This window comes from Hemicordylus capensis, chromosome 1, assembly GCF_027244095.1.
Source record: "Hemicordylus capensis ecotype Gifberg chromosome 1, rHemCap1.1.pri, whole genome shotgun sequence".
NCBI lineage: Eukaryota > Metazoa > Chordata > Lepidosauria > Squamata > Cordylidae > Hemicordylus > Hemicordylus capensis.
Window position 1 is genome coordinate 386,702,121 of NC_069657.1, and position 23,463 is coordinate 386,725,583.

General features: G+C 43.9%; 1 protein-coding gene across 9 annotated transcripts in view; it reads right to left on the reverse strand.

The window, feature by feature from the left end:
• Positions 1-23,463, reverse strand: part of AKT3 (AKT serine/threonine kinase 3) — a 357,028-nt gene that overhangs the window by 89,328 nt on the left and 244,237 nt on the right. For 8 of the 9 annotated variants that reach the window (XM_053301809.1, XM_053301802.1, XM_053301762.1 and 5 more), the window contains one exon: positions 19,334-19,456. The exons of the other annotated variant lie outside the window; for it this stretch is intronic. In XM_053301809.1, the coding sequence (XP_053157784.1) occupies positions 19,334-19,456 (123 nt within the window). The remainder of the gene's footprint in view (positions 1-19,333; positions 19,457-23,463) is intronic. 9 annotated transcript variants of the gene reach the window in all.

The following is a 23,463-nucleotide window of genomic DNA, read 5'->3' on the forward strand; positions in this document are numbered from 1 at the left end:
TTGTCAAAACACAGGATGATTGCTGATGTTACTATACAGAAATACTAATTTATACTCATAGGGCAATATCCAAACTCAATCAGTCATTATTGTCCCATTGAAATTAATGGGACTTAGGTTGGTCATGACTAACGTGTCTCTTTAGTTTCAATGGTGCTTAGTCATGACTAACTAATCTTTATGTTGCCCATAATTCAGACAAACAAATCTAAGTTCACCTTTACAACCGTAATTAGATAGGCTGGTAAACTGCAGATTGCCCAGAGAAATAAGCTCTGGATCATGCTGGAATAGGCTGAAATGATGCAGGTAGGAAGACTGCAAGCAGGAGCTTATACTTCTCATTCCCTCAAAGCTGGCTGTAGGGCCATGAAAGCCAGTTCATACACACCAGGCAAAGAGATATGAGAGAAAGGAGGATTCAATACCACTTGATAGCTTTGGTAGGCCAAACCCTATTTTAGCTTATGTAATATTACTGTTATATTGGTCACCATTGTGAGTGTCTGCAAAGGTGGAAGGGTGGTATAGAAATGGTTTAATACAATAAAATGAATAGATTAAAAACCAACAACCCTGCACAGTTGGCACTCTGATCCACTTACTAGGCAGTGAAAGAAAATTCAAACCTTCAAGACTTGGTAATTCAGGCACAGTGTCAAATGAGAAGTTCATTGCTTCTCTTTCACATGTGCTGTGGAGAACTCAGTCAACTGAAGGTTCTCTACTCCATTGTGATGACACAATTTCAGGCATTAAGATTCAAGAAGAACTCAGCATCCAGACAAACTTAATTTTGTTCTTTTTTTGAACAGCAAAGTACTGATTCTAGACACTGGTTTGGCATTTGATCAGCCCTAAAAAGGATTGGTCAACTGACCAAATATTGCCAAACAAACAAACAAACCCAGCAATATCTATTCAAAGTGTTTAATAAAGAATTATTATGCTTATTACAAAAACAAATGTTTTCTAGAACAGGGTTTCTTAACCTTGGGCCCGCAGATGTTGTTGGACTACAACTCCCATCATCCTCAGCCACAAAGGCCATGTCTGGGGATGATGGGAGTTGTAGTTCAACAACATCTGCAGGCCCAAGGTTAAGAAACCCTGTTCTAGAAGACTCCAGGGTCCAGTACTTTCTAAAAGCTTTACAGAACACTATGACAGATCACCAAATATAACCATTGTGGTTGTTGTATTGGGACTTGTGATTCATGTCCAGTTGCCATTTTTTGTTTACCTAAATTTCAGTACTTTAGAACTGATTGTGTCAGTTGACTCTTACATATCTTTGAGTGGATGTAGTTCAAAGAGCTACACATCCTCAAATGCACAATACCCAGCTTTAATACTTGCTTATACATTTACTTATTTTATTGTTCAATTTATATACCACCTTTCATAAAACTCATCCTAAGGCAGATTACAAAAGTTAATACAATAGGATTCAATAAAATCACATTACAATATTAAAATCAATTAAGACCACCACCCCCAAAAAACAAAAAACAGAAAGTTAACTTTCAAGCTAGGCTACAGTTGCACTAAAGGGGAAAAAATCATCAATTTGAAAGACAAGCTGCAGGAAGTGAACACAGCTTTTGGCTTGCTCCAGGGCTCCATAGGGAGTGTAGAGAAGATTGTCCCTGCTGTCCCTGGCCCCCAGAGAGTCCCAGGTAAGGGAAGGAGACAAGGATAGGGCAGTGGGACAGAACTAACATGTATGTCCAAAATAGGATTAATTCTGCACCAATTGAAAGAAATGTAGTTGGAGTTCCATCTGTAAGAGTGCCCAACTTATTGCTTATGGAATTAATACTGATAATCCCAACAGAGGGACTATCAGGATCAACATGCCTTTCAGAAATATCTGACTGCGCAGCCCTAACACATACCACTCCCAAAGATAAAGTTACAGGTAGGTGTGTGTGAATGGATGCGCGCGCTTGCATGTGTTTTGTTTTATTGACAATTGGTATAGCATACATTAAACACATACAGGAGATTATTGAGCTTGCATTACCAAGCAGGAAGCACTAGCAACAAGATCATTCCACTCACCTTCTGTAACAACCTAGCAGTACAATTGTAAGCTGGCTTCTCAAAAAGATGAGCATGTCACCAACGTATGGAAGAATGCAATTTCTCTTCCAAAGCTAATTAGGTTCCTTCCAATTCAGCCAAATGTAACCTAAATATCAGTTCTCATTTGATGCCGCAGATTACATTCTAAAATGGGGATGTTGGCTACTTAACTTAGCTAAGGTGAATACATGCTGTTAGATGACACTTTGAAGTCATCCTTCCATGATGTTATTTTGATTTAAGCTGTATGTGACAGGTAATCCTCCTAGTGTTCCATAGGCACCAGACCTGGAAAGTGCAAAATTAATTCTGGTGATTTGTTTAACTGCAGTAATGAGCAATAAGTCACTGTAAGAGAAAGCCTGACTGACTCCTACAATCAGCCTCCTTCCTATTTCTATGAAAATTTAGGGAAGGATTAATCTTTTCCATATGATCCTACAGACTTGAATATTTCCAATCTATCTACCTACTCAATATACACTATCACCATAATATATATATTTTATTATTTAATATTATAAATTGCCCTTTGTCCTGGGATCAAGAACAACAAATTATAATCCACAAAGTAATTTTAAAAAATAGTTAAAAGTACAACTTCAACCCAGAAAACATAGCTACAAAAACCAATAAAGGAGTCAGAGGGTACTCACTAGAGAAAAAAGGACAGTTTTCACTCACCCCTGGGAGGCAACTGAGAGGGAGGGAACTAAGAATATCTTATCTGAGCATCCACAGCCTAAGAGCAACCACTGAGAAGGCCCTGTGTGGACCTGAGTGGGGCTGGTTCATGGGGCCCAGCAAAAGAAGGAGAAACTCTCAGATGATCCTTCCACATCATGGGCCTGGATACTTACAAATGGGCAGGGTAAGAGGCCATTGTTCTGCAGGTCTCACCTCACCTGGGACTGAGACTGGGGATTGGCTGAAGACTCACCCCTTCACCTGTTAAGGTGCAAAGCTGCACAGGTCCAGATGGTTCTGACAGAGAAGGATCCTGACTGTGGCCTCCAACAAGACATTGTTAACAGGTTGAGAAGTACAGGAAAGACAAGCTAACCCTCCAGAGAGGACCACAGGTATTTTCTGTAAAGCTCTGAAGGAGCTCTGAAGACCGTGAGAGAATGTGTTGAAGGAAAAGAATAGGGATGGAGTGAAGCCTGACTTGATCAATAAAAACAAACTGTTGCAACCTACTTCAGTATCAAGCTATACTGTCACTGTACAAATCCCATTCCCAACCACCTCCCTGGGCCCTTTGATGTGGATCTGCCCCTTAGTGTCAGGAAACTCCCATGCACCTGCCCTGTGTGCTTGACAAGCAGGCTTCAGAAGGTGCCAGCACACAGAGCAGAGCTCTCAGCTGACCTAATCAGGTGGGTAAATTCAGCCAGGAGCAAGTGGTCTTTAAAGTACCCAGTGCCCAGGTTGTTTAAGGCTTTAAAGTTAATAACCAACACCCTGAATTGTACCCTGAAAACATTTGGCAGCCAGTGAAGCGGCTGATCAGTACAATATGCACACAGTAGGCAGCTCCAGCTATCAGTCTGACTATCACATTTTGCATCTGTAGTTTCCAAATACTTTTGAAGGACAGCCTCATGTAGAGCACATTGCAACAATCCAAACACAATGTGACAAAGGCATGGGTGACTTTGCCAAATCAGCCTTCTCAAGGAAGGGGTGCAGCTGGCACACCAGCCAAAGCTATGCAAATACACTCCTGGTTACTGCCACCACTTGATTTCCCAGGATCAGCACTAGATCTAGGAGGACCATTCTTCCCCAAGCTGTGAACCTGCTCCTTCAGAGGAAGTGCAGACCCATCCTCTTGACTCCAATTGGCCTCACCACCACCTCTTCCGTCTTGTCTGGATTAAGTTTCAGCTTCTTGGCACATATCCAGCCAAGAAGCCTCTATCCAGTCTCTAACTCCAGTCAGAACCTCCTCTGCCTCCCTGGGATCAAATTACATAGTGAGCTAGATTTGGGTGTCATCTGTAGATAGATAACACTGCAGCGCAAATATCCAGACAATCTCACTCAGCACTTTCATGTAGATGTTAAACAAAAAGTGGGTCAAGATAGTTCATTAGGAAGGGGGTTGAAAAACACCATCTGGACCCCAACCTCCAAGTAGGACCAGAATCAATCTGTCCTGCCTAGCCCCAGCTTGAGAGGATATGATGGTACAGAAAATCCCTGAAGAATTTCCCAGCAGAACCAACAGTGACACACTGACTAATTCCCACTGTAGAGCATTCACCAGGGCAGCCAAGGAAGTATCAGTCCCATAACCAGGTCGAAAGCCAGACTGAAACAGGTCCAGACAATCTATGTCATCCAAGACCCCATGCAGCAGGGTCATCATCATGTGCTCTATCACCTTGTCCAAAAAAGGGGAGATTAGAAACTGGCCAGTAGTTGTCAGCAGTACCAAGAGAAGGCTTTTTCAATAGGGGTCTAACCACAGCCTTTTTTAAAAAAGCTGGATATTTGCTCTTTCTCAGTGAAGAAGACCAAGAATCAAGCACACATTATGACACCCACACACTACTAAAAATCTTTCTGCAGGTCCCACAAGCAGAAAGGTTTCTAAAAGAACAGGACAAGGAGTCCAAGAAAATTACTGGATTTTACATCACCAAATCAGCACTTTATCTGCAAAGTATTGTGGCTTTACCTGTAAAATAGTCACAGTGGGCTGCCAAGGACTCTTCCCCAGACAGATGGAGAGTAGTAAGTAACAAAGCTCTAAGTCATTCAAAACAGCTACAATGTCCAGATGCAATGGTGGTGGTGAAGTAAACATCTGGATAGTGATCCGTTGCATTCATAAAGAATGGGTTCTGCGCCTGCGCAGGGACCTCGCGGACCGATTGACTAGCTCCTTGCGACGCCACCAACCGCCCTGCACGTGATCGTGCCTTCGTCAAAACAGGCAGTTGGGGCGTGTCTTCCTCAGTTTCTTTTAGACCGCCATTGCGTCTAAACCTCGGAACGATTGCTCCTCGGATACTTGATTGATTTTCACGGTACGACTGGAACGGAATTGGATCATTGCTTGGTTTTGGATTTGGACTGTTTTTCGACTACGCGTTTGGATTTTCCCGCAAGTTAATTGATTTGGACATTATTCTTGGCCGTGTAGCGCTTGGGCGCTATGGCGTCTAAAGCGGCAGTTAAAACAACTTTCAAACGCTGTACTAACTGTAAAGCGAAATTGCCGACTACTGATACGCATGATGCCTGTCTACTTTGTCTGGGTGAGCAGCACAACCCGGAAAATTGCAAAATCTGTTGCTCTTTTTCGAAACAAACTTTGAAAAATCGAGCGCTGCGATTGAGAGCGGCACTTTATGAAGACGCTCTTCGACCCCCGACACCGAGGCCGGTGTCGGGGCCTTCGACGTCGAAGTCGGTGTCGAGCGCTGTGGCATCGGATGCAGTTCCTCCTGTTGTGGACTCTGCCTCTTCGCAGTCTAAAGCCACAGTGGATCAGGAGTTTAAGACACCTGGTAGTGTGGAGAAGAAGAAGCGTCGCAAACATAAGAAAGCACGTTATTCCTCCACTGACGAGGATTGCACATCCTCGCCGCCGAGAAAGAGATCCAAGAAAACACGGATCCATAGTAAGACTCCTTCGCCTACAAATTTGCAAGGCGATTTGGAGGAGTGGGATACTACTCTGAAGGTCACTCCGTCGCCCTGGGTGCTGCAGAGTTCCTCTTCATCAGAGGGCTCTCCTTCGACGTCGAGATCGGCGTCGAGGAGGACACATGCTTCGGTACCGCAGAAGGAGAAGACATTGATGGTGTCGAGAATGACCCAGTCGATGTCGACGGGACCGTCGGTATCGACAACGGTGTTCGACTCGATGCCGGCTGTACCGGACTTGCCGACCTCAGCGGCACAAGAAGCGATGATTGCAGCAACTGGACAGTGTACTTCGACACCGAGTGCATTCCAGACTGCGGTTTGACGTCGAGTTGCGACTGACTTAGCACCGGCCCCGACGCCGATTCATTCCCCGGCAACGCCAAGAGGCGGTTATCGACCGGAGGACTATTTGGACTTTGGTGAAACCGGGATGGAAGAGCAGCCTGCACTACCAAGGGCGAGGACTTCATTGCTGGCTTTATTGGACTCTAGTGAAGGCACACCGTCGGCCTCCACTTTTCATGGTTTTGCTGTGGATCACCTGACGGCAACTGAGGTTCCTAGGACTCCGTCCGCTTCTCCGTTAAGAGCGCCTGTTCACCCTCAAGAGACTGCACAACTTATATCAGCAGCCACAAGTCCAATTAGGCAACTGATGACTCCTGTGATGGAGCAGCAGAATTTACCTCGACCGGTGCCGGTTCTGGCACGTTCAACTGATGCATCTACAGCAACGTCATTGGATGTAAACCGCATTACCCATACTTGTGGTTTCCGGCACAACCCTGAAGTGATTTACCCACCAGATTATGCTGAGTATAAGATTTGGAAGGCTCAACAGTCCCTTGCACAGCAACGTACATTGGTTTCCAGGTTACCCCCAAGGGAACCGGCATTGACAAATCGTCCAGAAACTATACATCCTCAGGAGGCGATGTCAGCAGCGCGTTCTGGCGTTGTTCCTAATGCTAGTTGTGTTTCGGCCCATGAGGCTGTAAGCAGCAGAAACAGTGACACAGACACTTCGTACTTATCTGACACTGATGGGGGTAGTTTGCATGAGCCCAGGGAGCCAGACCCACCTGAGGAGGTGGCTCCAGGGACTTCGATCTCTCCCTCGGAAGAACTCAAGGCTTACCATGCGCAGCTACGCGAGATGGCAGAGGCTTTGGGCCTAGAAGTTAAGTTGCCGATATTGGATCTAAAAGATCCTGTATATAATATGATGGCAAAGGCTAAAATTACTCACCCTGTATCTTTGCCTATGATTCCGGCGATTTCAAAGGCCGCACAATCAGCGTGGGGAGTTTTGAGGACTTCGACGGCCACTTCAAGAAAACTGGAAAGTTTATATAGAGTCCAAGAGGACGATAACACATACCTGGTGAAGCATCCAGACCCTAATTCCTTAGTAGTAGAGTGTGCATCATCAAGGGGCGCTCAGCGCCACACTACTCCTGCTGATAAGGAGGGGAGAAAACTTGATGTCCTTGGGCGTAGGGTGTACTCCACTTCAGGTTTAGCAGTGAAGATTGCAAATTATGCTGCGTGTATGACGCGCTATGCCCACCATTTATGGGACACTTTTTTCCAGGACTCGTCCTCTATGTCCACTGGGGACCTGCAGAGGGCATTAGCGCAGACCTATGAGAAGTCTACTGTGGTCACCAGGCAGCTGTTGAGCACATACAAGCATCTGGCGGAGACGGAGTCGAGGGCAATGGCTACTGCTATTACATTGCGGCGCCATGCTTGGCTTCGGTCTACGAACTTGCAGCCGGAAATGAAGGATAAGATAGAATATTTACCCTTTGACGGGAAAGGGCTGTTTGCAGACTCGACAGATGACACAATGGAATCGTGGAAGAAGATGAAGTTCACAGCTAAAACATTCATGGCATCCACGTCCTCTGCTAGTCAACAGTCTCGAAGTCATTCCTACGGGAGGCAGCAAAATCGGTACTCAGGAAGACAAGATAGAAGGGATTTCAGGAGGCAAAACAGGCCTTATCAGAAGAGTAGACCCTATTATCAAAAGCCCAAGGGTCAGAGGTCTGCGAAGGACCAGACAAAGCAGTCTCTTTGAAGTGCGGGTCCATCCACTGCAACTGCACGTGGCAACACCAAGAACTGTACCCGGGACTCCCAACACCGGTCTCGTGTTAGCCAATGTATCCATCAAATTGGCACGCCATGCCAACGCGTGGCATAACATAACATCAGATCAGTGGGTACTAAAGATTATATCTTATGGCTACGCGATAGAGTTCAAAACTTTGCCACCTTTTCAGGGTGTGAAGTACACCAAGTCATCGCAAGTGCTTCGGGACGAAGTGAAGGTGTTGCTAGAAAAACAGGCGATAGTGCAAGTGCCGTGGATGGACAGACTGAGGGGGTTCTATTCCAGATATTTTCAAATCCCCAAAAAAGATGGGGGAGTAAGAGCGATAATGGATTTGAGGGATCTAAACTGCTATGTCGATACGAGAAAATTCAGAATGATCACTTTACAGGGTATTCTGCCTCTCTTGATGGAGGAAGAGTGGGCGATCACCCTGGATCTGAAAGACGCCTATTTTCACGTGGGGATCCGCGAGAGACACCGGAGATTCCTTCGATTCACAGTAGGCGATATAGCGTACCAATACACAGTTTTGCCTTTCGGACTCTCTACTGCCCCGCGTGTGTTTACAAAGGTGATGGCTGCGGTGGTGGCATTCTTAAGAACAAGAGGGGTGAGGCTGTATCCTTACCTAGACGACTGGCTTATGGTGAACAGAGACAAAGAAGAGTTACTTTCTCAGACTCGCTTCGTCTTACGCCTACTTCACACGCTGGGGATCAATGTAAATTGGAAAAAATCCAAATTGGAACCGCAGAAACAAGTAGACTTCATAGGATCCATACTGAATTTTGTGGACAAGAGAGCTTATCTGCCGGAGTCAAGATACCTACAGATCAAGGGTCTGGTTCATCTGTTCGAGAAGTCGACGCAGCAGCCAGCAGAAACCATTCAGAGGCTTCTAGGACTGATGGCATCCTGCAACTCTACTGTAGCTTGTACCCGCCTGAACATGCGCGTGCTTCAGTTGTGGTACCTGCACAATTTTCGACCGAATGTGGACGACCAGAGAAAGACGTTGCTCATCCCGGTCCATGTACGGAAATCTCTGCAATGGTGGGTCCAACGCAGCAATCTAATGTCAGGGGTGCTGTTCCAGCCCCGGACGCCATCCTGTTGGGTGACAACAGATGCTTCCCTATGGGGTTGGGGGGCACACTGTTGCCATTGTCAGGTTCAGGGCCGGTGGACTCCGGGACAAAGAGAGAAGCATATAAATTATCTGGAGCTTCTGGCGGTGTTTTTGGCATTGAAGGCTTTCAGACCACGCTTGCAGGGAAAAACTGTGCAAGTGAACCTGGACAATACAACCGCCGTAGCTTATCTGAACAAGCAGGGGGGGACGGTGTCCCGGTCCCTGTGTCATCTGAGCCAGCGTCTATGGACGTGGTGTATTGCACATTCCATATTCCCCGTGGCATTGCATATCAAGGGGGTGGACAATGTCCAGGCAGACAAACTGAGCAGGTCACCTCAGCTGAACCAGCAGCACGAGTGGGAGCTGGGGGAGTGTTACATTCAGCCGTTATTCAAGAAATGGGGCCTGCCGAGAATAGATTTGTTTGCCACTGCTGTGAACAAAAAATGTCAGAGCTATTGCTCTCGTGCAGGGCATGGAGAGAACTTGCTGGGCGACGCGTTCCAGCTTCTCTGGACAAGGGGTCCGTATTATCTATTTCCCCCACAACCACTTATTTCGAGGGTTTTAGCACAGATCATCCGAGACGGGACAAGGGGGATTCTGATAGCACCTTGGTGGCCCAGACAGCCATGGTTCGCACTACTACTGAAACTTTCGCGAGGACAGTATCATCGGTTTCCAGATTACCCGGACTTGCTAAGTCGGGAAGAGGGGATGATATTGCACCCACAACTCCACACGCTGCGGCTGACGGCGTGGCACATAGACTGATGAATAAAATCCTACTTAATTGTAGGAAACTTTCCACCAGATGAAATTACAAGAGTAAATGGATGAGGTTCCGGATCTATGCGAAAGAGAAGGGATTCTTCCCTAGGAGTGCATCGGTCAAACAAGTACTACTGTATATGACCACCTTGAAAATGACGGGCTTGGCGAACTCGTCTCTCCGTGTACACCTAGCAGCAATATCAGCGGAACATAAAGGTTGGGGGACTACCACGGTGTTTTCGCATCCAGATAGTAGGAAATTTCTGAAAGGAGTGAATAACCTGTACCCTCCGGTTCGACGTCCTGTACGACAGTGGGACTTGACACTAGTTCTGAATGCATTGACTGAAGCGCCATTTGAGCCCTTGGGGACTGCTGCGCTGAAAACACTGACGTTGAAGACAGTGTTTCTGGTGGCTGTGACGTCTGCACGTAGAGTAAGTGAGCTGGCTGCGATGCGGGCTGATCGGCCGTTTACCCAATTTTATCCACAAAAGGTGGTACTACGCCTGGATCCGAAATTCAGACCCAAGGTAGTCACAGATTTTCATATAAACGAAGATATTGTGTTACCAGCATTCTTCAGAGACCCACAAACGCAGTTAGAAAAGAGAATGCATGCACTAGATGTCAGAAGGGCCCTGTTACATTATATGAAAGCTACGGGACCAATTCGGAAGACTAATAAGTTGTTTGTGCTGTTTCGTGGGAAAGCGAAGGGCTCGTCGGTCACGCACCAACGTCTTTCGCAATGGATTGTAAAGGCAATAAGGCTGGCATATAGTTCTCAAGGGATCACGCCGCCTGGTTCTATTAGGGCGCATTCAACAAGAGCTTATGCAGTGTCGGCTGCAAATTTGGCAGGAGTGCCAATGCAGGAGATTTGTAAGGCAGCCACATGGTTGTCAGGACACCCGTTTGTCAAGCATTACGCATTGGACATTAGGCAGACAAAGGACGCGGAGTTTGGTCGGAGTGTCCTGAAAAGAGTGCTACCTTGATGACCCACCGCCATAAGCGGGAAGCTGGCTAGTCACCCATTCTTTATGAATGCAACGGATCACTATCCAGATAAACAGGTTGCTCACCTGTAACAGATGATCTGGAGGTGATCCGTTGTATTCATAATACCCACCCAGCCTCCCCATGTCATCAAGATAGAACGTTGAGGAATTGAAAGGGATCGTCAGTGTGAACAATTGTACTGGCGGTCCAAAGAAACTGAGGAAGACACGCCCCAACTGCCTGTTTTGACGAAGGCACGATCACGTGCAGGGCGGTTGGTGGCGTCGCGAGGAGCTAGTCAATCGGTCCGCGAGGTCCCTGCGCAGGCGCAGAACCCATTCTTTATGAATACAACGGATCACCTCCAGATCATCTGTTACAGGTGAGCAACCTGTTTTTTCTTTACTGTTTTCACTATCATAAAATAGCCCTTAAAATGGGCTCTAGCCTTTGTTTGGTTGGATTCGTTGCAAGTCTTCTTCTAGCAACTATCTAGCCATAATTGCTTCTTATAGAACCAAGGAGCTTGACTGGACTCCATAAAGTTGGAGAGGGCATTTAGAAGCAACCATATCTACTACTTGGAACGTCTCTATCAGAGGGCAACCAACCTGGCAACAGGAAACTCTCCAAGGTCTGTCTGGAAACCTAACTGGATCCATAACCTGCAGAGGTCAGAGCATTAAGAAAACCTAAACCTCACTGGATAGTGATCTGCTCATGAAAATGGGGCAATAACAAACGCTTCCACTTACTTGACTTACAAACTCCTCTCTTGACCAACAAACACCAGATCATAGGAACATAGGAAACTGCCATATACTGAGTCAGACCATTGGTCTATCTAGCTCAGTATTGTCTTCACAGACTGGCAGCAGCTTCTCCAAGGTTGCAGGCAGGAATCTCTCTCAGCCCTATCCTGGAGAAGCCAGGGAGGGAACTTGAAACCTTCTGCTCTTCCCAGAGCGGCTTCATCCCGAGGGGAATATCTTGCAGTGCTCACACATCAAGTCTCCCATTCATATGCAACCAGGGCAGACCCTGCTTAGCTATGGGGACAAGTCATGCTTGCTACCACAAGACCAGCTCTCCTCCAGTGTGTGATCCAGTGTTCCTTGCTACATTGGTAGGGTCCAACACTAGATGAGACATATTCACACTTGTCATGGCAGCCATGATCTCCTGAGCTGTCCCATGAAAGAAGGCTCAATATGAATACTGAAATCCCCCAAGATAATCTATCTAGGGTAGTCTAACACCAAGACCATCCCAACTGCTCAAGAAAGGATACTTCAGGCATAGTGTGTGGGTGCTAAACCAAGATGATCCCCATCCTGACTCAGATGAACAAACCACATGAACAAACACTAAAAATGCTGAGATTCTCTGAGCAGATAATCCCCATCCTGACTCAGATGAACAAACCATCAGAACAAACACTCAAAATGCTGCGACTGTCTGATCAGACATCTGGAGAGGGGAATGGGTTCACAAAAGATTAATGTGATTTCATCCCTCCGACCTGTCACAAAGGCCTGTTGCTGGATCAGGAAACCTGGAGGACATAACTGGGTGAGATAAACTCAAGCCTTGTCCAACCAGGCCTCCATCACACAAGCCAGGTCAGCATGCTCATCAAGGATAAGATCTTGGGTGGCTGATATAGTTCCATTCATTGACCAGGCATTAAGCAATGGGTAATTCAGATTTGAGGGTAGCCTGAAGGGCTTGTTTCCAGCACACTCTAGCAACCTTGTTCTTAATCTCAACCATTTTAAGACACATTTGTGAAGGCCTCCAAAGCATCTCACGGGCACATAAAATTATAAATTGGCCATAATGTGTGACCTGCAAAAGGTTAAGTGCACGGATAGGAAGATTCAGCAGTTGCTCCAGATTACATTTGGGGTCCAGAATAGCTGTTCTAGAATCCACTGGATTCAGGATTTGGAAATTCTGAAAGATTTCAGATGTGGAAACCCAAGTCCAACCAAATATTTTCAGAGCATTCAGCCATAAGACTTTTCTAAATAGATGAGCTATGCCTACAACAGAGAGCCTTTCAGCATAACTTTGTTATGTGCTTAGAAAGTGCTGCCTGGAGGTATTGTGGTCAGACTGAGCAAGCTAGGAATACATGCCTTCCCTTTGTGAAGCCTACTGCTCTGCTGGCCATTAATACTAAGCATAAAGAATTACATCCATGAAGATTAAAATATATTTCCATAGATTTTACATGTCAAAACATGAGTCTTGTTGCTAATTTACTCTTCAAGACTTAAAAGCTGATATACTCTGACATATGCACTTCTGCACCTGGGTGAAATTTTGCAATCCAGGTAGTCACAGCAGAAACCTTTGCAGCCCTGTCATCATGCAACTGCTGTCTTTCCCTCCTGCTGATATTGTATATCTAACCCTGAAGAGTCCTATGGGGAATTAATAGACACTAGTATCAGCAGAGTGTCATATGTTGTTATATATTTAGTCTGCTCTAAATGTCTTTTTAACCTGAGTACAGTAAAATTTATCACATCGAGGAGATAAAACCCATTTGAATGTCTTCAGTCAGGAATCATATTACGACATATATTAGAAGTATTATGTCTGCATTACTACATGTACTAGAAGTATTCATAATGTGAATGCAAAATAGTGTCCTGATACCAACTGCACAGACTTTGTACTGGTGCTGATCCAAAATGAGAATTACTATGCTTCTGCTAAAAAGAATTTTTGAAAATCTCAAATCAGACATTTAAGGCTATATCTAGACAATTTACTTAAATATCAACAAATAATCTGCACTGCAATGTAGGAATAAGAACTTCATTCCAAAGAAACTTCTCTTATGGACATCTCCAATATACATTATATTTCATAATTTCCAAACCTGTAAAGGATTCCTATATTTACCAACAGCAAAGGCTACAACATCACACTAACTAAATAGAACTACATCTGCAAACATGGTAGATTCCAGCAGTTAACTTTTTGCCTGTAATGTTTTTCCTTTGTCACATGAAACCTGAAAGACACCTACCAAAACCTCCTGTAAACCCTCCAGGAACATCTGGCTCAATTTTGTTCCCCATGTATCATAAAATAAGAAACAAAGCATATTGGAATTCTTATTGAAATCATACTAGACTAGCTGAACCTGCACAGAGCATCTGTGCAGCAGTACACTCCCCCCACCTTCTGCCCACCTCCCCAGCCCCCTTCGGCCCGTCTCTCTGCTTTCTCTCCACCACCGCCATTATTGATCTCCTGCCTGCCCGCTCAGCCACCATTATTTCCCCCCGCCCGCTCCTCTCTTCCCCGCCCTTCTGCCACAGTCTCCTCTCTCCCCCGCTCCCTTCTGTCCCAGTCTCCTCTGCTTTCTCACCACCGCTGCCATTATTTATCTCCCACCCATTCGCTCAGGCACCATTATTTCTCCCCTGCCCATTCCTCTCCCCTTGCCCCTTCTGCCCCAGGCTCCTCTCCCCCCACCCCCTTCTGCCCCAGTCTTCTTGCCCCCCCGCCTTCTGGCCCATTCTCCTCTGCTTTCTCGCTGCTGCCATTATTTATTTCCCACCCGTGCTGCTCCCAAGCGGCTGTACTTCCTGTCGGGTAGCTTGAGGGCAGATGCTTGGTGTCTCGCCACCTTCGATGCCATTCTCTCTCAAGGCAATGGGTCTGGTTTCCTCCTTTCTTCCTCCTTTCCCCTGACTCTGCCGATTCCCCTTCAATTCTGCTTCCTCCTCCTCTCTCCCGCCTGCCTCCCTGGCTGCCATTCCCTCCCAAGGCAATGGCTGGAACTCCTCACAAGAGTTCTAGCAGGCATCCAGACGCGTCCCCATGCAGTTCCCTACTCAGTCGGCCACAAGAGAATTAAATATATAGATAATTAAAGGGGGAAATGACCTATATTCTGAACATCTTTAACAATTACTCTTCCTGGTGCATATTGCCATGGCTTAAGTGAACCAGTATAATTGCAAACTGTATAACAGTCCTTGCAACAATTAACTGCAGTGTGAATGTAAAGAAAACAATGAAGTCTACTAATATGAAAGAATACTATTGTCATTCTCTTGCAATACTCTTTGCTGTATTATGAAAAGTGTGTGTGTGTGTGTGTGTGTGTGTGTGTGTGTGTGTGTGTGTGTGTGTGAGAGAGAGAGAGAGAGAGAGAGAGAGAGAGAGAGAGAGAGAGAGAGAGAGAGAGAGAGAGAGAGAGAGATCTGCCAATTAAAGAGATTACAGATGCCATTGCCCTTGCCAATCAACAAATAAGGATTCTTGTGATACTCTGCCAACCAAGCTACAATATTTGGAAATGAATATTAGCATAGAAGGATGTGCAAATCTCATGGAGGAATTCTATAGAAATATCAGCACACCCTTATTAGAGTGCTAGATTTCAAAGAATCCCCCGCAATGCCCATAAATCCTCCTAATCTTGGCAACAGCATGTGGCCCTTGCTAGAACTGGGCCAAGCCTATAGTAACAACACAAACCAAATTCAGAGCAGGTGTAACATAGAACAGCCACTTATTCCCGCTGGAAGCATTTTACAGATTGATTGAAGAAAGCTCACTCTTAAATCTTTGAGTCAGAAGCCACTCATGCTGGAAAGCAAGGGTCCATTCAAAATGCTACCTAGGGTGAGCACGCTACCATCTTCAATGTGCTTCCAAGATGACACCATCCAAAGATGCCTACTTTAGAAAGCATATCATATATACCTGCCATCTCCAATAGATTTAAAAGTGCTCATCCTTAAAGCTGTCACTAATGAGACATCTGTTCTGACAACACTTGGGGAGGGAAAAGTGATGGCTGTATCAAAGACGTTACAGTCCTAAAGCAATCACTCTAGAAAGCATATGTACAACCATCACCATCATCTATCCCTCTCCAGCACTATTCTACTGCTGCAGGTAACTTTTCACTGACAGATTTAAGAATGCATCCTTAAGATCCTTCAGCAGCAGCTAGATTCTGCTAGGCTGGCTGAGTCCTTAAGCACTAAGACAATGATGCCATTAGTCCACAGCAGCACCTAGAGGACTCTGTGCAAGAGCAATACAATGCAAGGCAGTCCACAGGTGGATCAATGAGATACCGAGGGACCACTGGATAGCTGACTCCTCAATACATACAGGCACTTTCCAATTCACTCCAAATCCTACTTGAGGCAAGATTTTGCGGCAATACTATACAAATATGGCTTATCTGGCATGCATATACTGCCTTCAAGTCAGCTGATAACTGGCAGGATGTCCCCTTGAACAATCTCAAAATACGAGCAAATATATTAAAAAGACTTTTTCTATTCCTTCAAGGTATCAAACACATTTATGTAGTGTCACATGCAAAACCTCTGATGACAATTTATTCTTTCTAAGAAAAAAAGGGTACAAGTTACCCTTCTCAACATTGTGGATGATGCCACCAAACTTGGTGTCACCATCTAAGTGGCTGAAATCCTCAAAGATGTGCTTGGGTGAATCCCAACATTCAAGAGCCCAGTTGGGCTGAATTGTACTGTCACCAATTCTACAGGAGAGGTTGCTTAGTCCACCATCAGCAAGCACCAGAGATGTGGGTTCTCTGTAAAATTTTGAATTGGAAAATTTTCCCATACAAATTTCCTCCTCATCTGCATAGTATCTGCATTAAGAAATTTCTTTTAAAAGTTTCCTGATACCCTAAATAGATTGTGATTTGATTTGCTGTGTTACTTGACAGTAAAAAACCAACACCTTCACCAGATTAATTTCACATACATTATCTCTAAAGTTTTTCAAGGAGGCAAGTAGTTGAACAGAAATATTTGATGGGGGGGGTGCAATAAAGGCACTTCATGTGCTTTAACGGGGATTTCCCCTAATACTCAGATTTCAGTATCAGTCCCATAACTGCATTCAATCACATACTAAGAAAAAAGAATAAGTGTTGTAACTTTCAGTTTTCAAGAACATTAAAATTAAAAACTCTCCTAGTAAGTTAGACCCATTACTCAGGTCTTCTGTGGAGCAGGTATACTGCAAACTGAGCTGCTTATTCTGCTGGCTTTGCTCTGTCTTCTAACTTTGCTGCCAACTGGCCCCAAAATCGAATCAGGCTATTAAGGTGGGCAAATTGCAAACTTGAGCCATTGCGGTGAGCAAACTAGAAAGGTGGGGGCTTCTTCTTCCAGCTATTACTACTATTCACTGATCCATCTGCAGTCCCTTTTGCTGGCTGCAAAAATCTTGCCTTGAGACTGCAGGCTTTTAGTATATGAGGAGGCTGGAATCCTGGGAGGCACTGAGGAACTCTCTCTTTCTCTACCACCATCTCTAGTGTGGGGGTGAAGTGGTGGGGAGCAGAAGGCAGGGAACAGTATCTGTGCAAAAGAGCTAAAACTAGTCTAAACAGTCTAAACTGAGAGGCAACTGAAGCTGTGTTTCCTCCCGTGTTCCTAAAGGGTTTCCCCTGAGTTGGGAGGGCCAAGAAGATGAAGAAAGGAGAAGAGCAGGAGGGGGCTGGCTAAGAAGTGTGAGAAGATTGAAGAGCCTTTTGTTTTTTTGTGAGGCAAAAACCTTGACCTTATTCAGCTGGGGTTCAAGAGATATCAGACACTCCTGGAGCACTACTTAAATTTAGGTAGGGATTCCCTCTCTGCACCCTTGCCAAATAAAGTATGGGAAATTTTTCTGTTTTGGAATTCTTTCCAAAGAAAATATTCGACCCCACATCTCTGGCAAGCACGCCTGCTAATTCTTGAATCAATCTGTGCCTCACAGGCAAAGAACACTCCTAATTTTCAATTCATTGAGTAGCAGTGCTCCTTCTGAGGGGTGTGTGTGTGCGCATGCTCACAAGTTTTTTGATGTCTGCTCAGTTAATTTTAGATCCCACTCAGGTTGAATCCTGAAGGCCCCACTATGAATGCACGTGTGCACACCCTGCCTTGATACTGCTGATCAGAACAAAACTCATTCTGTACAAAGATGAAGAAAATTAGAAGGAACATTGTTTAGCAGTCTGCAATATTCCAAATAATCATTTGCATTCATGAAGGAGGAATGGACCAAAAAAAAATCATTATGAGTAAAGATGTCACTTTGGTCCCATGAAAAGAGCTCATTACCTCCAGGTATGTTCCTAGAAGGGATGCCTTATGACTGTGAACTCAATGCTGGTCAGTGCAGAGGAGCCTCTGTCAAGTCATCAAGGCAATCTCAGCAAACTAAGTGGGTGCTGGCCTCCTGATTTTAGTAAACTACCTCAGTGAGGACTGAACCTTTCTGCACTGTTCGCCATAGTCAGCTCTCAATATGTCAGTGAGCACATTGCCCAAACCACCCATCGTTTTCCTCTCTCTGTTACAGCCAGTCCAACAAAGTTTAAACTCTTGCCCCAGACGTTCAGCATAACATGGCAGCTATTACAGTACTTTGAATAATTTGGACAGTTGAAGAAATTCTCAAATGTGAAAAGCTGTAAAAGTGTAGTGGGAAAATATGGAAAACTTGTATAAGGCAAAGATCATCCCAATTCAATGTGAATACTTAAAAACAGTGGTTGACATCCTGACTAAATCAGAGGAAGTCCTGTTGAAATCTAGTAGTACTTAGACTAATCCCTGTGTAGTAGTATTCAGTAAGTTAGCCTGGATGTTAGTCAGTGGTCTGATTTTTTTTTAATCCTCATACTCATCAAAACCAATTGCACTCAGAAAAATAAAAGGTCTTCAAAAAGAAAAGAAAGGTTCTGAAAATTATCCACAGCTTCAAATCCTAACAAAATGTAAGAAAATGATAAAATAGGAAATAGGAAAAGAATTACTAAATGTATAAACTTTGTATTAAATACTTCCTGGAAAGAAAGTGTCCCAAAATAACTTAAGATGGCCTTTTTCTTCATTTAAAGGCCAATCAAATGTTCTCTAGACTCTCTGAGGGAGGGAAGGGGAGTCATGTCTTCTAGAGTGTTCTATTGTATACTGTTCCCCAGCCAACATACCCATGGCAGCCACTTATAAAACACACCGATTTTTCTTAAATAGCACTACACATAAAGCTAGTATTTTCCACTATGAGCCATCACTGAGCAACTCCTGAATTAAATACCACCAACATAAAATGAATGCTGTCCTCATGTCATTAAGTTTTTTTAAAAAAAGCAACCAAGATAGTGTTTCTTAGTCTTTGGAACTTAATAGTAATCCTAAAATTGTTGTACCTTTCTATGTACATGTACTATGTAGTAAATGAGGAAAGCACTAATGCAATATACTCATTCCTCTTTACTGGTGCATTTACAATCAATCTTCTCTATCAATTTCTTAAACAATTTTCTTAATCAAATTCTTAAACAAAATCACAGAATATGGAGATTAAAGTATGAAACTGGATGTTCAGTGTTTTGCTAGGCTTCAATCTACAGCACACCTTTTCTCTGCTCTAGTAGTTATTTTTCTCAAAACAGTATAACTTTATAATTACTTTGTGTTTGTCCCAAAAGTCTTTTCAAAAACAAAATTTTGATTACTTATTTTTTTTACCTTGAGATCACGATACACAATCTTTCCAGAATGCAGATAGTCCAAAGCAGAAACAATTTCTGCACCATAGAAGCGTGTGCGATCCTCAGAGAACACCCGCTCTCTCGACAAATGGAAAAACAGCTGCAGGATAAACAGCAGGGACAGGATTGCAATAATTACTGATTTAGTGGGGGAAATTAACACAAACATAAAACACCTCTCATCACCATATTGTGATGATAGATAGTGTACTCTCAGTGGACACTCAGCACTCTTAGACAGCAGCTGGCTTATCTTTTCCAGGTTTCCAAAGGGAAAAAACGAGCTGTTAAATCAGCGTTTTAATCAATATACCAATCTTGTTTAAGGCATTCTGCTTGCTACCCATTTAACCTTCAGTTACCAGAGGAAAAAAGTGCATCATCATCATTCTGTACTTTTTCTTTCATCCCCTCCCTCTGGTGTGTGTGTTTTTTTAAAACTATAAAGCCATTGGAACCATTTACTGTATTTACACAAGTGTAGGAGATAATACTGTATTAGGAGTACTTTAGGTTAAACTGATGTATTCCTTGAGCATGATGGTGAAACCACTCTTTGGGCTCTAAGAGAATGTCTTTAGTATAAAGTGTGCTGCACAGTGTAGATAACATACACACACACACACACACACACACCATGCGCTCCTAGTTGATTGTGGATACCAAGTTTTCCCTCCCTGTCTTTACAATAGGCTATGCTAATGGCAACCTGTCTTTTAAAAAACTGCATGCAATGAATTCCTCACTTGAAGTTCCCCAATGATCCTACCCCTGTGCATGTTTTTTCTCAACATCAAGATTCAGTTGCTAATCTAACAAAACATCAGTCGATGCATTATCATAAAGTAACAATGTAAGATGCTCAAACAAGTTCAGCTCTAAGGCTCTTTGTGCCAATATGATCTACTATGATGACAAGGTATCTAATAATCTATCTATAAACCCTAACTGGCTACCCTTCCTATTCTGCCATTTGCTTAAATACTAAATCTTCAGTTTTAACACTCAATTATGCCTGGTTTTTTGTATACTTTAGCACAGTTGTACACAAACATAATTTCATCAGACATGCAAGGTTGCCCAATAAGACCAGTTTATCCACAATAAAATGGAATTGTATAATAAAACTCTTTAAACTTTTGTTGGTCTCTTTGTTAGTTTGGTAGATACAAATATCAGCAAGTTTGCTGGTAATTACTTTCATTCCAGTAACAATGTTACTGTAACATTTATCTGAAAGGAGGTCCCTCTGGAGCAAATCCCATTGTCAGCTCAGCCCTAAATCCACTTTTCATCATCATCAAATTAAGTTAACCTTTCTCCCAATGAAAAACAGTTCAATGAAAACCAGTTCAAATGTTATGCAGATTTTTATCTGCACCAGCAACACCCATGGCTAACATTAAAGAAGGTTAATTCTAACAAAGAGATGCAAAACAACTTTACTATTTTGTAAAGCAGGACAAGGAAAGTATCAATGAGTACAGAAATAATAACTAGATGCTAAAAGTGAGACTGAAACTTGAGACTTTCCCCAGATTATTCCCCCCAAACTGGAGAGGTATATTAAGAGTTTCATTTTCCAGCAGTTACTCTTTTTTTGCATTATCTCTCTCTAATAACTACTATACTGTGCAATCACTCATGTAAGCAACTACTGTATATTACATTAACACTCTTCCTAGAAAAACAAACACTAATCATTTCCTCACACAAACAACAAATCTTGATTTTAAGGACAAGATTTATGTCAAAACTTGCAGTAAAATTGTGTGTGGGAATTAAGGAAAATAAATGAGTGAAATAGAATTAAACATGTGAATGAAGCAGAGGATAGTTTGAGTTTTCCAGCTGCTATCTTCAATAGTCCTATATTTTTGAGACCTAGCCACTGTGATGAAGGATTCAAACAGGAAAGTCAAACTTAGGACTAATACCCAAATGCAGCATCTCCAATATATGACCTATTTGGTGAACATAACCATGCTGAAAGCACAGCTTTCATCATGTGGAAGGCTGCTGACGAGAGAAGGCCAGTACTAGGGGACATGAGGATATATCAGAGTGCTGGATTGCCCCCTAAACTTCATTTAAATGAATTCATTTAAATGAATTTAAGTGACTTAATTAATTTAAATGTCCAGGCGAGATGAATTACATCTCAAGGTACTAAAAAGACTTGCATGTGTGGCCATGGAGCCTTTGTCTTTGAGAACCATTGCAAAAGACTGGAGATGACCAAATGTTGTCCCTATTTAAAAGAGGGGGCAGGGGAGGATTCAGAAAACTGCTGACCAAACCATACCAGACAGCTTGACATAGATACTTGGCATGCTACTGAAAAAACAGGTTGCTTATCTTGTGTTGTTCAACTGGTCACCTGTGTAATCACACTTCTGGATTCTGTGCCTGCGCAGTACAGGAGGCCCTCTTTATTCACAGAGTTCCTGCCTATTTCCACACATAACAAAACTGTGAATAAAGAGACCTTAAACCTTTGGGGATTGGGGGGGTTAGGTTCCCAAGCACACTGTTCCTAAGTACTGTGTCCCTTTCTGCCACCACCACACCACCTTTTCTTGTGATTTTCAGCATGCTTCATGCTAAAAACCACAAGAAAAAGCAGTGGTGGTGGGGGAGGAGAGAAATAAGCACAGTACCTTGCTCTTCAGCTCTCCAGCAATGCCCCGAAATTTCCAAATCCTCCAATTTTTGTTCCTTTTGAGGTTTTTTTTGCTGGCTCAGCACTATAAAATGGCTCAGCACTATAAAATGATGTTAGAAGTCATTTCCGGCCACTCAAGAACTGTGGATAGGTGAAAATAACCCTATTCTCACCCCGCAAGTAAAGAAACTAGGTCAAAATGGCCACCAAAAACAAAATGGCCACTGCACAAGAGTAAATAGTTTCTGCAAGGCCCTGGGCCATGCCAGGCCTCACAGAGGCTATTTGCACATGCACAGCGACCTGAAAATGACCTCTACGACAAACTACCAAGTCCCAAACGGGCAAAAAAAGGGGATCCGGACGGGCCACAGCAGTGATTTGAGAGGTTGGCGGGGGGCAGGGGAGCATTTGCAGACACCCTCCACCCCCACTGCAGATAGGAAGCCCCCCCCCCGAAGGGACAGAAGGTTAAAAAAAAATTCATGAACTGGGACCAAACTGGACGGGGGGGGGTTGAAGGGTGCCAGACCGAACTGGCCTGGTCAGGTTTGGGTCTGGTCCAGACTGGTCCAGACTCAAACCAAACCGGGCCAGCCAGTTCAGTGCACACCCCTACCTATGTCTGAGATACGCCAGAGATACTGAGATACGTCAAACCGCAAGTGCCGGGACTGCAGATAACAAGGGTCACCTGTATCCTGTTCAGAAACTTCTCAAGCTTAATCTTAGAGTATTTTGTCTGGAATCCGATCTCCATGTGTATGTATAGCACTGCCTCACCTATCCTTCCTCAGTTCAATAAGACCACCACAATGAACCATTAAATATTATCAATTCCCTTGCAGCAAGAAAAACGGAGAAGTGTGACTGCACAGATGACCACTCTAAGAATGTCAGCTACAGCTAAGCAACCTGCTTTTCTTCCTTGTGATCTCTATGCATTTACACCTATGGGAATATAGCAAGCTAAAGATTACCCGGAAGAGTGTGCAACAAGAAACCAGAAAGGCAAAATGGCACAGTCCTGAAACCTGCAGTCCAAATTCGAAGATTGGTTCCAAGGGTGTTGGTATGATATCGGGATTCGGGACTGAAGGCAGAGGAAGGAAATGTCCCAGAGGACTAAGAAAAGGAGTGGAGTACTGCCCTCACAATAGAAGTGTCACATCTAGATCTGACATGCAATACACAGTGTTTAATAAATGTGGTAGCTTAGGAAAAGGCAGCTGATCTCCAAGGTTCTGAGATACAGATAATTTGAGAAAGGACTGCTGTGGTTGAGGCAGGTCTAGTGAAATGTGATTGGATTCAAGGAGGCATCTAACCCATAAGCCCAGGAAATGTCAGGGAAGATGGGACAAAGGCTACAGGACCTTTGTTGGGTTTGGAGGATCAGCCAAAGAGGTGTTGTGTTCTACTAAAGGAAGCCACCTATGTAC